The sequence below is a fragment of the Ursus maritimus genome, unplaced genomic scaffold (genome assembly GCF_017311325.1).
Source record: "Ursus maritimus isolate PB19 unplaced genomic scaffold, ASM1731132v1 scaffold_4, whole genome shotgun sequence".
NCBI classification, from domain to species: domain Eukaryota; kingdom Metazoa; phylum Chordata; class Mammalia; order Carnivora; family Ursidae; genus Ursus; species Ursus maritimus.
In genome coordinates, this window is record NW_024426552.1 from 65749353 (window position 1) to 65764352 (window position 15000).

The window sequence follows — 15000 nt, forward strand, 5'->3', positions numbered from 1 at the left end:
AGGGGCCCAAGACACCCTCTTCCTTCTGCAGTGGACCCTAAAGAGGACCCTAGGGGAAGTGGGCTGGGGCCGTCCACATCTCTTTGTTCCCTCAAGAGAAACCAGGTCTAGTCTCTAAATCTGAGTTTAGGGTGATTTCCCTTTTACCTCCAAAAGATACAGAGCAAAATTAAAGAAAAACAAAACAAAACAAAAGACTACAGGCGAATGCAGGCTGGAACCTATCTTACAGACCCGGACACAGCCTCACTTAGATGCCACTGCTTCCTCCAAGGAGAAGCAAAGAGCAGCCCCAGGGGCTATTCTGCCACCCCCATAAGCTCTCACCCTCCCCCCACACACCCCAGGATCAAAGCAGAGAATGACACCACTCCAGACGGAGCAGGAGTTCCCTGGAGACCTGTTTGCCAGTGAAATCTCCCCAGAGGCCTCGGAGGGAGAGGGTTTAAACCCACCCGACAACGGAAGGCAGGTGGGATATAGGCAGGGGCAACAACACCCCACACAGGGAAGATGTCAGCTGGTGACTAACTGGCTTTTCTAGGCCATTGTCACCAATGCTGGAGAAATATTCCACTTTAAAAATAAATGTAAAGCAAAATCCAAAATTAACTCTCCCCAGATAACCCCTTTCCAAAAAAGACCACGCCGTAATCCACATGTGGCCATTCGCGTACAGTTTAACCCAAGGACGCCGCTCTGTCCTGGATAGGGATACTTTCCAGGCCTCGACCCCACACACCTGGCGCGTTTCCAACTTCCCAGCCCTCAGATGGACCCCAGTTTCCTCTAGGTGTCCCCAGAGCAGGAGGGCTGCAGCAGAGCCCTTGTGCTTCCTGCCCTGACCTGAAGGTGCTAGAAAAGAAGGAACTTCAAGGTGTCTTCGCCACACAGGCTGGTAACAATAAATGCATACAGGGAGTCACCAACGACATCATTCCTTGACTCTCAAGAAATCAAAGAGTCAAAAAAGAAGTAATGGCAGTTAACAGTGCTGGACGCACGTCGCTATTGACCTGCTGTGTCACTCGGAGCAAATTCATTCATCCATCCCACAAATATTTTTTAAGCATCTACTACAGGCACTGTTCTCATTTACAATCGAGGTGGGGGGACTCACAGAGGCCAGTGAACACTGCTGAGGGCGGGGAGCAAGGCCACGGGTGTCTGCACGATTTCCACCCATGCGCAAGTGAAACACCACGTACGAAAGACAGAAAGGGGTTAGTGCCCATCAAAGGGTACTTGCGTGTCGCCACTGGGGGCCGCAGCACATTGAGTGAGATTTGCGGCCCTGCTAGGGTGGCTCGGGCGAGCACATGGTGTAGCAGTCATTGCCCAAAATACTCCTGCAGTTATTACAGCACCCTGCTCAGCCACTTATTGAGCCACGTTTGGGGCTAATTGCTGGGGATAAGAGCAACATAAATATACCGAGCCACAGCCTGGCCTGACAAGATTTTATACACCAACCACAACCAAGTTTTCTTCCCATTACATGCCTGCAATAATTTTCAGTGGCCATCACTCTTTACTGGATCACCACAATAAACCCTTTCGATATAAACAACTCGCCTTTCGATACAGCCGTAAATCAGACTCAGTGTCATCTGCATGACCTCTCTGCTGAGGGAGGGAGGCTCAGGCGGCAGTTCTCGGCCCTGGTGCGGGTTAGACTCCCCGGAGCATGACAGCGTGCGGCTGCCCAGCCCCCTCCCCCCGGTCCCCCTCCCCCGCGAGCCTGGGCGGGTACCGGGCTTATATAAGAACTCCTAGGTGTGCCTTCACTTCCCACACATTAAGCTCCGTTGGGTTTCTTGAGGTGAACCCACCCAGAGAGCTGAAGCCTTAGCCCTGGGAGTTGGAGGTGAAAAGTGGAGCTGACACGCTCTATACTACATGGCAGCCAACTCGAAGGAAGTTTAGAATGTGCTAGGGCAACTGCGATTCCGTGCGATTGCTTTCAAAAGAAGGAACGATACTTTGCGGAATCTGTGTAGTTATCCATGTCCATATTTATTGTCTTCACGGTTAAACTTGGACTCCTGGCGAGTCTCTGGGGTCTTCCCCACACCGTACAGCGGGAAAGGTGGAGTTGGGGAGGACTCAGGGAGCAGGAAAGATAAGAAGACAGGGGACTGAGGGTGGGGTAGAGTGGGGGACAAATGGGCGCAAGGGCCCTGCTTGACATCACCAGACAGACCAGTAGGAAATCCAAGAGAGGCAAGAGGGTATAGAAGAAAAGCAGTGTTTTCTAAGGCCAAGACCCCAGGCACATGGTCCCCCCGCCAATGGAGGACGAGCCTGCCCTGGTCCAGGGAGGGAGCACCGTGAGGGACTCTTCTCTGCCAAGTCAGAAATCCCTGTGGAACCTGAGAATGGGAACAGTCTGCCTTCTTCCCACAATGCTGGGCAAGTAGGGCCCAGCCAGTCAATAGCATTCAGTAAATATTTGGATATTAAAACAGACAGACCCCTGCCCTCGGAAAGCTGTCAAGTAGAAAGACAGATAAACCTGCCAAGACAAATTACAGACCAGTGTAAGTGCTACAGGGAAAAAGAGGAGGACGCTTCTAATTTAGATCCACAGGGTCCAGTGTTGCAAAGGCGGGGCCCTGGAGGGGCACAAGGCTGCCCTGCTCACCGGGGCTCAGCTCTGGCACAGCTTCCCCCGCAGCCTCCTCGGCTGAGATGTCGGGGCTGAGGCACGGCCTGCTGGTGGTACCCACCGGGAGCCAGTCAGGGGGGCGGATGGATCCCTCCCACACAACAGGGTAAAATGTTCACAGGAACAGGGCCTTGGCCAGAGGAAGAGTGGGGACCTGGCACGCTAAGTAAACAAAGAAATAGCTTTCCCATCCCCAAAAGAAAATGTGAAAATAAAAATCTTGAAATTCCACTTAGCAAAAAATGGCACTGGGGTAGGAGATAACATTTTCCTTTAGTTTTCTTGAGAAGAGGGACAGGGAGAGAAGCGGATGTGAAGCAAGATGTTTGCGGTACTTTTTAAGATGTTGATAGTTGTGAGGAGCTGGGCTTTGAAGATACTGTAGGAACATTCTAGTAAGCACTAAACTACACAACTACTAGATGCTACTCTCCAGAAAGACCCCAGGTCTGACCTCCAAGGAGTACCAAGAAGTACCCTGATGTGTACCCAGCAGCCTCTCCGCCCCCCTCCCCTGTTCTACTTATGCCACCGTAAGAGTGGATAGGAGGAAGCCTTCCCCAAGCTAAGTTATCCTAGCATCACTTCTGAGCCCTCCCCTGGGTCTCAGTTCCTATCACACATCCATAAAACCACTCAGGAGCTCTTCATTGGTAAGCATCTGATCCCAGGCACCCCCTGAACACCTCAGGGCCGCCTTCCCTCGTAGAACTGCGGGCTCAGGAAATGACAACTCATTGAACGCCCATCTGAGCCCAACACCATGAAGGAAGGAAGGCCATCACAAATAAAACACCACGCGTTCCAAAACCCAACCGAGACAACTGCCTGACGACAGCTGTGCCTTCTCTAGCTTCTGAACGCACCGCGGAGTGGATGCAGGGCTGGGTCCAAATGTGAAAAGAGCACTGGATTTGGAGTCAGAGATCGGGATTTATATTGCAACTCCTAAGCGAAATGACTAGCTGTGTGACCTAGATGAGATCACTTAACCTCTCTGAACCCCTACTTCCCCCTCTCCAACATAGTATCAGCAACACAGGTCTGGAAGTAGGAGTGCATTACCTTGTTTCAGCCACCCAACATCAGATCCTATCAATCAGGAACCTATCATCCCCAGTGAATGGGAAGGAAACACTGAGGGAGGCAGAGCAGCTCAGCTAGGGTCACTGAACCAGGGTTTTCTCCTGGGCCTCTGGGCCCCAGAGCTCACGTCTGTGCCATCCGAATCCATCACCTCCTCAGAGCGATCAGGAATAGCAGGGGAGATCACACATGGTAAAGTTCTTTGTTATTTACGAAATGCTAATCAAATGGGAAAGTGAATCTTTAAAGAAAAAAAAAGGTGGGGGCACCTGGGTGGCTCAGTTGGTTAAGCATCCAACTCTTGGTTTCGGCTCAGGTCACCATCTCAGGGTCGTGAGATCAAGCCCTGCGTCAGTTCAGCACTCAGTGCAGAGTCTGCTTGAGATTCCCTCTCCCTCTGTCCCTCCCCACTCCCCCTGCCCAATCAATAAATAAAATCATAAAAAAAAAAAAGTGAGTCTTTTGGCCAGTATTTGAGCCACTGTGTAGGCAACAGAAAGCCATACATTTTTTTTTAAGATTTTATTTATTTATTTGAGAGAGAGAGAGACAGTCAGCGAGAGAGAGAACACAGCAGGGGGACTGGGAGAGGAAGAAGCAGGCTCCCAGCGGAGGAGCCTGATGCGGGGCTCGATCCCAGAACGCTGGGATCACGCCCTGAGCCGAAGGCAGACGCTTAACCGCTGTGCCACCCAGGCGCCCCAAAAAGCCATACGTTTTTAAGTAGGAAAAATTTTAAAAATAGTTACACAGATAGATAGATGAATATATCATATGTAAATTATATGTGTATTTATAGAGATATATTTTTTAAATTTTTGTATACTCCGCTTCATCCCTCTTGTCCAGCAACCACCACTCTACTAGTGACAAAGGTATCAGGTAGGAGTGAGGAGCCCAGGCACAACGAGGTTCTGAGCCTGCCACCTGGTGAGTCTTGCACCTGCTGCATGTTTACCCCAGTAATAGCCTCTCCCCTTTCCCAGTGTTCAAGTCAAACCTGGGTTAGAGTCCCCGCTTCTCAACTCTCAATTTAGATTCCCCACAGGAAAAGATCCTGAGACAAGGATTTGAGTAGAAGCGGTTTACCTGGGAGGTAACCCCAAGAAACACTAAAAGGGAAATGGGGGAGTGAGACAAGGTAGGGATGCCCAGAAAAAGGGAATGTCATCAAGCCTGTTACCACTGTGGGCAGCAAGAGCCGACTCCTTCCTTGGGACAGGGAGCCAACGTAGAACACGTGTGTCAGAGTGAGACTCCCCTCACCCCAGGGGCAAGGGAGCTGGGGTATTCCTCCACCCGCACACAACAGTCATTGGCTGAGAGCTGCGCTGGGACTGGAAACCCCCAGCACTTCTGACCTGCCCACGGGAAAGCAGAGAGGCTCAGGGACCGAGAAAGCCCTCGGGTACTGACGGCTGGCAGGCGTGGAAATATACACGCCCAAGGAATATGGGTGCGCGCTGCACCATCCGCTATGTCACTAGCTGTGTGACCTTGAGGAAGTTACTTACCTTCTCTTATTTCATTGTTTGAGGCCTGAAATGGGGATTAAAATGTCTTTCTCATAGGGATGATATTACGATTGAATGAGGTCATGTATGGAGGGGATTAGTTCCATGTTAGGCTCGTAGTAAACATTCAGTATATACTCATGGTTTATAATCAATAATCTTTAAGGACTTCCTCCTTTGGGAGGGTTGAGGTGGGAAGAAAACAAAGAAAATTGGGGGGAAAAGGATGACCTAGAATGGCCCATCATGCACTTCCCTGTGGGCAGCCATGCAATCAGTACCTGAAGTGAAAGTTTTAGAAGGACATTCGATGGACCCCAGACCCACCAAAGGTCATTATACAGAGGCCCAATCTGCTCCAATGTCTAATGACAGCAAAACAAACAAACAAATAAAAAACCTAAAAGAAACTAAACCTAGATTAAAGAGGCATCTTCCTGGTCCCTTCCATCAAAACCCTTTATTTTATAAAAGATTTCACACTCAGATGGGGAATGAGACTTTAAAACAGGCAGCCAGCCAGTGCAGGCTGAGAAACCTTCTTGAGGGAGAAAAGCCACCAAACAAATGCCCCCATCTAGATTACTTTGCTGAGGCCTATCCCAGAGACCCATGCCTGAGAAATTTCCAGGCTACTCCCAGCTCCTAAAGCCATGTATCCTAAAGTGACACTAACACTAAACAAACACTATCTAAAAAAAAAAATTTTTTTTTAAGATTTTTCATCTATTTGACAGAGAGAGTGAGAGAGAGCACAAGGAAGGGGAGCTGCAAAGGGAGAGAAAGAAGCAGACTCCCCACTGAGCAGGGAGCCTGACCCGGGGCTCGATCCCACGACCCTGGGATCATGACCTGAGCCAAAGGCAGACACTTAACTGACTGAGCCACCCAAGTGACCCCCAACAAACACTCTTGACCCCGGTTATGTTCCTTAAAAAACGGATTCTAGGGTCAAATATGTTTGATAAAAGCTTCATGCGATATCCCCCCTTGGCAAATTCTAGTGCGTATTATTATATTTAAAGCTTTAAAGTCCTGCTGTAAAGAATTCTATTTAAGCCAGTATTTCCAAAGCTCATCTGACAAAGAAGCAAATGTGTGTAGGAGAAACGTCTATTAACATTCCTCCAAAGGACACTTAGAGTCTGGGCAAATGGCAGTCCTGGGTACTAGGACCCAGGCTTTGAATCCCTTCCCCCCGCCCAGGGCCTAGCATAGTGCCTGGTATACAGTAGGCACCTAATAAACAGTTGCTGTCTGATTGAATGGGGAGAAGGTTGAAAGAATGACTTAATAATGGTTTTCAGACCTGTGAAGTGATATAGTATCGGCAGTGCCAGGCGACTGCTCTCCGTTTCCAAGAAGGCACACGTTTTAAATTGCAGCAGGAGGGATTCTGGAAGCCCTGCGCAGAGTTTAGGATTGCAATCCACCAAAATAGGCTTCCAAGCCAAGCTGCATCGCTTCCTTCTGTGGAGGTGTTGGTCTAGCACTTCGGCACAGCATAGTCTGTGTGCAGCCGTCCACCCACCCCACCACCCATTCATTCACTCATTCAAACCCTCACTGAGCACCTACTATGTGCGGGGCACTGAGGTCCCTGAGGACCCCTTCCAAAAGCCAACTGGGACTGCAGTGAGCTGTGTGGTAAAGCCCAGGGTCCCCCACGGGGAAGGGAGGGGGACCACCCAAGTATGAGGTCAGGAAGCCTCAAGCCCAGAAGCAACAGCTCATAACCCACTCAGAGCAAGGAAGAGGAGGGAGGATCTCACGCTGACACATGAGGCTGGCCTGAAGAATAAAGCCACTACTGTCTCCCCGTGTTTGTTTGTCTTTCCCCCTTTTCTGGTAACTACATCCCATTGTTCCCAGGCAGCATCCCTGCCCCCACTTCCCGGCCTGTCCCCATACTCAGAGCTCCAATCTCCTCTTGCTTTCCTAAAGCCCTTCTCCTTCAAACCATCTCCTAGTTCCCTACCTCTTGCCCCACTCTAACGTTCTCCCCATTTGGTACATCCGTTTTGGACCTGGGTGTCCTCGGTATTTTTCGTGTCTGCTACCAGACAAAGGAATGAATAAACCAGGACTCAAACCAAGGTCGATCTTTCTGCTGAACACCCCCCAGCACCACCACCAATGGTGAGCCAGATTGCTTTGCCTCAGACCAGAGGCAGATGATGGGAAAGGTGGGGAGGAGAATATGAGTCCAGGTCTGGGGCATCCGTCCCCTCCTGTCTCACCATTACCCGTCGCCTTCCAGAGCCGCATCCTCCCATCAGCACGTACTGGCCAGCCCCACCAGCAAGTCTCATCAGGTCTGCAATGATTTTGCTTCTTTTTTAAAAATTTTTTTTATCTTTTATTTTTAAGTAATCTCTACACCCAACGTGGGGCTTGAACTCAACCCCGAGATCAAGAGTCGCGTGCTCCACTGACTGAGCAGCCAGGCACCCCTGCTTTTGCTTCTTTCAAACACAGCCCGACACCCCAACAGACTTTAGGAGACAGTCACGCGGAGGCCAGGCACTAAGCCACAGACTCCTAGGGTTGAGGGTGACCTGAGCAGTCATCTTGGTCAATGATCCCAAGCCTAAGAGTTGGTCAAGATCACCTGGCGAACTTTGAAAACTAGATCCAAGCTGTCTAACAAAACACATCCAATGCTGGGCCCCAGGCCAGACCTCTGAAAGCAGAACCATTTCCTTAGTAACAAGCATGGCTAAGGCCAGCCAGTCTATACTTGAAAACCTCCACTCCCACACTGCCGACCCCGGGAGGCATCTCGTTTAATGGCTGCAGCCCCAAAGGCTAGAAAGGTATCTCCTACCTTGGAGCTGAAATCTGTCTATTGTTTCCACCCATTTGCCCCAGCCTGGCCCTTGGGAGCAACTAAAAATAAATTTAGTCCCTCTTCTAGTGTCTGGCAACAGGGGTTCCAGCAATAATGTCTTGCCCAGCTGTTTTCTTATCCTGCTACAGCCTGCTCTCCTCCCAGCCAAATTTCTCCCAACTTTTCAAATGTCCTCTCAGAAGTCAAGCTTTCCAGTCCCCTTCCCAAGCTGGTCACCTTCCTCTGAATTCCAGAATCAACCACAGTATTTCAAAGAGGGCCTGAATCTTCCCATGAATTGGATGCGTCCGTTAACCTACCCAAACATCCTGCTGGTCTTTTCAAACTGCCAGCCCCCAGTGTAGGCTCACTTTGAGCACACAGTTCATTACCTAGAAACCCTCAGATTTTGTGTGCAACCTTTAAAGAGAGATCTTCCTTGTCCTACATCTGGGCAGTGCCCTGAGAAAAACTGGGAGGAAGGGGTGGGAAGTAGGGCTAACTATCTCCTTGAAGTTTCGGGTCTGGGAGAGAACATTAATGCTGATTCCGCCCTCTGTTAGCTAGCTGCCCCCACCTGATAAGCATGGATGGAGGAAGGGCGGGCTAAAACATAATTTACGTAATGGCACCCAAAGGTTTTACGGGCATGAGTTCCTGGAGTAAACTATTTCCAGTCCCAACACAGGCTGCCCTCCTGGAAAGTAATGACCAGGAGGTGGACCCCCACAAGATACATACAGTTAACTGAGGTGCGGGGCGGGCATCACGGACAGGACATCTCCCATAAAGTCACAGGAGTCTCCCATCTGGCCTCGCCCAACACCCACTCCATCTCTGGCTGGGACGGAGGTGGGCGCCCCTTTCATACCTCTTAGGAGAACAAGAGGGCTGGCACAGCAAGGGCCACAGCCCTGCTTCTGCTGCCGGCCGCAACTTCTGACAGATGACCTGTGGCCAGGGCCCATCTACGTGGGAAAGTTTCTGTCCAAGACTTTTACACTGATTTTTATTTTTATTTTTTTTAAAGATTTTATTTATTTATTTGAGAGAGAGAGAGACAGCCAGCGAGAGAGGGAACACAAGCAGGGGGAGTGGGAGAGGAAGAAGCAGGCTCCCAGCAGAGGAGCCTGATGCGGGGCTCGATCCCATAACACCAGGATCACGCCCTGAGCCGAAGGCAGACGCTTAACGACTGAGCCACCCAGGCGCCCCTACACTGATTTTTAAAACTTCTCTGTGACATTGGGCAGATTCCCACAATGGGGCTCAAAACATTGTCTGTGTCGTCTTTAGAGACAAACAGGAGCACACTGTTGTGTGTTCGCAGCACACAGACCTCGCGCTCTTGCTCCAGTCAAAATTTAGACTGAATTATGAACACTGAAGATTCCCACAAATACGGAAGCTGGTCATTTTGTTCCTCGGCTGGGCCTCTGCCCTGCCTGAAGTCCTCCCCATAGGAATCGAGGCCCCCCTGGGATCTGGAAGACAAGCCCCTACCCCGAAGCCCTGCTCGACCCCACCCCCAGAGGCTTCTGCTTCCCTCCAAACACCCCTGCCCTATTGCACAGAGAAGGAGGCAACATAATTAAAAACAATTAGCAAAGAGAATTGGCAAAAACAATTAGCCTTGAGGTAAGACAAGCAGACCCTCCTTGGCTCCAAACTCAGAGCCCGCCCCCCAGCCCAAACTGCGGCTGCTAGAGTTGGCTCAGGCCAGACCTCTCCTGTCCAGAAATGTGGGTGACAGGGGAGAGAAGTGGTGGCCGGGGATTCCCAGCCACTGAGGTGGAAGTGCGCCCTCCTCCACAGCACCCAGCGAGCAAGGAGGGAGCGGCTGTCGGCGGCACGCACACAGTGCAGCCACAGTGACCCACCACGCAGGCCTCTGGGCCGAGCTCGAGAGCAACGAGGTGGCTCTTCAGTGGGGCTCACTGGGCAGCTGAGTGAGCGGGCAGCAGGAAGAGTCTTCGAAAGGGAAGGATAGGAGCCCTGTATTTCAGGGGAGCTGACCACTCGAGTCTAGCCCCCAGCTTCGTTAGGGAAAGCAGGGGATGTGCATCCAGGGTACCTCCCGAGGAGCCAGAGGTCAAGGTCAGAAGGGCAGTCAAGGCCCAAAATCAGAAAAGCAAAGGGCTACCACCGGAAGCCAGCCACCGGCCAAGAATAACAGGACAGAGCTGCAACGATCTCCTTTGGCAGTCAACACAAAGGCTTCCCCCGGCCCACCTCCATGGCTGGGGTCAGCCCACGCAACATATACACACACACAGACACGTGTGTGTGCACACGGGCAGACACACCCGCACACACACAGCAGTCGTTCGCGCTCTGCACCCCCACCCCCTTCATCCCCAGCCTCCTAGCTACAGACACTCACACGTGCTCACAGTCACAGAACATCACCCACACAGCGCCTGTGCCTCTCTGATCTCTGGGACAATCGGTGACAGTCACAGGTTCAAACAGGCACAAAGGAATAAATGCGGGAAATCACTGAGTTTCTCTGAAAGGGTCATGGGGGAAGAGAGGAAGGAGGTGAAGATGGGCAGGGGAAGAGGATGGGGCATCCCACACCATGAGGGCAGCTGCTCACAGCTCTCCCAAGCTCACAGGGACCTGCACAGGGTCAGAAGCTTCTCAGAAACCACGGTCAGGCAGGCCTGATGCGGCTGCAGGATAATAATGTCCCACATCTGAACAGGACTCTCTACTTTTCAAAGAGCTCGCCCAACCATCATCACCTCCCGGAGTAACACTGGCCAGGGGAGAGGCTCGTCTCCGGGGGCAGACGACCGCCTGCCCCCACAGGGCCCAGAGGTATTTTCTCCAAAATGATCTCTAATAGCCAAGCATATGTAATGGTTGTGTGAGCGTGCTTGTTTGTGTGTGAGTGCGTGCAGAGGCTTCGTGTAGCAGAGTGGGATACAATCAAACAAAAATGAGGTTGCCATGGCAACAGGCTCCGGCATCATTGCAGCCCTATTAACACAAGTGAGGAATGTGTTTGGCAGATGCTCGAGTGTTATTTATGGTATGGGTGTAGCAAAGGGACTTCTAACAGGCAAAGAAGGAGAAAAAAACAACCCCGTGACGCTCCTACTGTACCCCACGGAGGAGACAACGGTGAGACAAGAGCACAGGCGAGGCTGGGCGGCGGCAAGCAGGGAGTAAGAGATGGGGAAGCAGCACAAGCAGGCAGGCAGATGAGAGGAGAGGAAAGGTGGGCAGAGTGCAACAGGGCACTGGAAGGGGGGGCGGAGGAGAAAGGAAGTGAGAGAGAAAGCAAAAGGGGAGGGGGATGGATACTGGGGGAAGAGCTAGAGCAAAACATATAGGAAGGGAAGAAACACCATCCCCCAAAGAGGGCTGCCTCTTGGTTATCTTTTGAGTAAAAACCCTCAGGAGGCACTGGTTGAGAAACCAAGTATTTCTCCTCTTAATTGGAGCAAAGGACAGAGCCCCAAATATAAAGAGGGGATGGGGAAGAAGAAACTACCCAGGTCGGATAATGATGATGAGGATGTGGACTGTGGGAGCAAGGGGGCCAGCCCTGCAGGAGCAGAAGTGAAGAACACAGTTTACCCAGGGCCTATCATGTACCCAAGGCACCGTGGGGGGAGGGGGATTTCTAAAGCTCCAACAGTAGAAACCATGCACTGCTCCCCCACTTCCCTGGACATGTGTCTTTATCAAAGAAAAGAACAGGGCATCTGATGCAAGCCATCTCAAACACCGGCTGCTCTGAGTATCTGAGGCAGAGGCTAATGCTGGACTGTCCCACAGATAGTTCCCTACCATCCATCAGGGTTTGGTCAAGAAACATAAATTTTCTATCAGGCATAATCAAATACAAGTCCCCCAAAATACAGTTTTCTCTGAAGCCAAATAGAATGTTTGCATTCCCTTGTGCTGGACCATTCCTAACAAGCTCTGCTGTCCTCAACGGAACAGAGCGTGAGAAGTTAAGTGTAAATCCACCCAAAAGCCTACAGCCAAGTCTAAAGACCACAATGGGTAAAAGCAGCATGAGTGGGAAGTGGTGAAGGTGGGGGAGAGAAGGGAGGCAGATTTGCCAGAGAAAGAAGGGGAGTCCGTCAGACAGTCCCTCTGCTGTGGCCAGGACATTGTCAGGCTACGATGGGGTTGGAGCACCCCAGGACCAGAACTCCTTTCTTGGGATCTGACTCCAGTCTGTTGAAACCACACATCTAGGATGGCCTGGGGCTGGTTCAGAAAAAATACCCTGAATGATCCTGGAAATCTCCGCTTCTGCATGTGGATGACATGTCCTTCCCTCTGCAGACAAGTTACAAGCATTCAAGCAACTTGCCTCCCACCCAAGCCAGGAACAATGCCCAAAGAAAGATACCATATCCATGCGCTAGCCTCGGTCCTCAGGTCAGAAGGAGCCGGAGCCTCTATAAGCACTAACAATAGCAGTTAACTTTTTCTTATGCCAGCACCTCTCAATAGGTTCTTCTCTCAAGTTCAAAGCTGATCTCTACAGATTTTTCTTTCCTTCTGATCCCAGATCAGAAAAACTTTAAGCTTCAACAGCCCCACCTACTCCACTCACTGGAACACAACCAAATTGGCAAGCAGTTATTAAATCCCTACTAAGTACCCTAAAATGTGCTAGACAAGGGAGAGAGGGTGGAGAAGAAAAAACATACACGACAGGAATCCTGCATCCAAGGAGCTTACATTGGATGGGGAGCAAAACCAATGGGCACTGGAAAATAAGTAAGTGCTCCACTCTGTGGCTCTGACTCTATTGTGAACCATGCAGAAGAGGGAGAGGCCAGTGTGGCTGGAATGGAAGGAGGGGCTCCTGGGAGGAGGTGAGGCTTGGCACAGAGGTTGGAACTGGAAAGAGCATACACCATTCTCTCATTCTCGAGAAAAGAACCCGGGGCCCAGAGAGGCTGCAGATCCTCTTCTTCCCAGTCACAGAGTACTTTGGGAGTGCAGCTAGATTCCAGCTCCCTGAAGCCCATACTGATGCTATTCCCTGTGGGGAGAAGGGTACCACACCCAGGAAGCTGGGGGCACAGGAAAACCCCTCAAGGAAGATGCAGTACTCAACAGGATCAAAGTCTGAGAAAAGGCATCAGAAGTGGGGAGAAGGAGGATGGCAATGCCAATGGAATATGATTAGAGGTTCTATCAGAGGACGCAGGCACCCGGAAAGAGGTGTGGGCTTCAGTGGGGTCCATAGTCGAGAGACTAGCCTGGATCACGGGCTCCCTTGATTCTTACAGCTGAGCTGCATGAAATCAAGTAGGCTCAGCACGGGTCAATGGATGAGGCCCACGGAGCTCCAGACAAGGCCACTGTTAAACGAAGCAGGTGAGCATGTCCGAGGGGCTGGTCTCATCTCAGATCAGAAGAGCAAGCACACCTCTCTCCCAGAAGCCCTCAGTGGAGTCACCGGTTAATCAGGCAGGGGTTTTATTTCCTCCAGAGCCCACTGTTCTGAGTGCATGGAAGCAGTCTCAGCAGGAACAAAAAGACCCCACCACAAGCAATAGCCAGGAACACCCAAGGAAAGGGGTCACGCCACCCAGCACTAGCTTTCTGCTCAGGCCAGGAGGGGAACTACCACACACCTCTCAGAGGCTCCTTCCTACCTTTGCTGAAGGCAGCTTTTTGGCTTAGGGCACTTCGGTAAACAAAACAAACTTGTCCGTCCTCCCTCAAGTTCAGGGATATCTCCAGCTCCCCAAATCCCCAGCCTCAGACAACTGGCAGGGTTATCATTTCTCCTCCTTGAGACTGGGCAAGGGGTGCCCAGGGGCTCCCCTCCCCAACCCTCTATCCAGGAATCCTTAACAATGGAGGAGGGAGAGGCTGCTACAGGGTCCAGCCACTTCTGTGAGATGCCTTTTATTTACGGGGCAGGGGAGGGAAGAAGGACCTCTCCATAGAATTTTCTCCTCCAACTCTCCTTCCTCACTCATATCCCCACAATAGTGGCTACGTGTCTTCTCCGAGGCAAGGGCATCTTCTCATAAAGGAACACGCTGGGGCTCAGAGGGGGTTAAGAGGCTCTGAAGACACCACATACTGGCACAGCCAAGTCTCTCCGGCTCTTTCACCACTTTAGAAAGGGTGATGGGTTGCTTCTCTTTGGAGTCAGGCCAAGGCCTGCCCACCCCACAAACTACAGTCCCTGCGGCCAGGTGGGCTCCTACCTGCTTGAGCAGGAACTGGTCCCGGGCGTTGGTGCGCAGGGCGATGGCCAGGTGGAGTGCAGAAAGGAGCACTCCACTGAGTACCGCGGCCCGCATGCGCACAGGCAGCAACGTGTAGATGGTGTAGATGAAGAACACGGTCCACCAGATGCCCTCGGAGGCGCTGCGCGGCTGGGGCAGCAGCAGGCCCACCACCTGGACGGCCAGCACCACGGCGATGAGCGCGTAGCAGGCCAGGCCCATGTGGTCCTGGTGGAAGGCGGCGCGGTTGCAGAGCACAGCCATGACGAGGATGACACCTACCGCAGCCGCCAGCACTGCCAGGTAGGGCAGCTGGAGCGGGGGCCGCGCCGCGTGGAAGGCCAACATGACGAGGCACACGAGCACCAGCACGGCCATGAGCATAGTGAGGCTGCTCTGGTTCAGACGGAAGAAGTAGCGCTGGTACAGCCGCTCCAGCTTGTCCGACGGGAACTTCTTGGAACGGAATATCTGCAGCAGCGCCAGGCAGCAGGCACCCAGCGACAGCACTGCGCCGGGCCCCGCGCCTGATTCTGCCGAGCTGCCGCCATCCCCGGACCCTTCGTCGCCGTCGACGGCGCCGGCCTCCAGCTCGTCCACCGCGCGGCCCTTGCCCCGCCGCTCCTCCAGGCCCAGCTCCACCGACCGAGGGCGCACCTCCGTCCCGCCGGCCGCGGCCGC

The 15000-nt window shown here is 52.1% G+C and overlaps 1 protein-coding gene across 1 annotated transcript in view; it reads right to left on the reverse strand.

The window, feature by feature from the left end:
* The window catches only part of ADCY5 (adenylate cyclase 5), a gene marked incomplete at its 5' end in the record, with an annotated part of 144622 nt that extends 129622 nt beyond the window's left edge, over nucleotides 1-15000 (reverse strand). The window contains one exon of the mRNA XM_008708247.2: nucleotides 14299-15000. Within this exon, the coding sequence (XP_008706469.2) occupies nucleotides 14299-15000 (702 nt within the window). The remainder of the gene's footprint in view (nucleotides 1-14298) is intronic.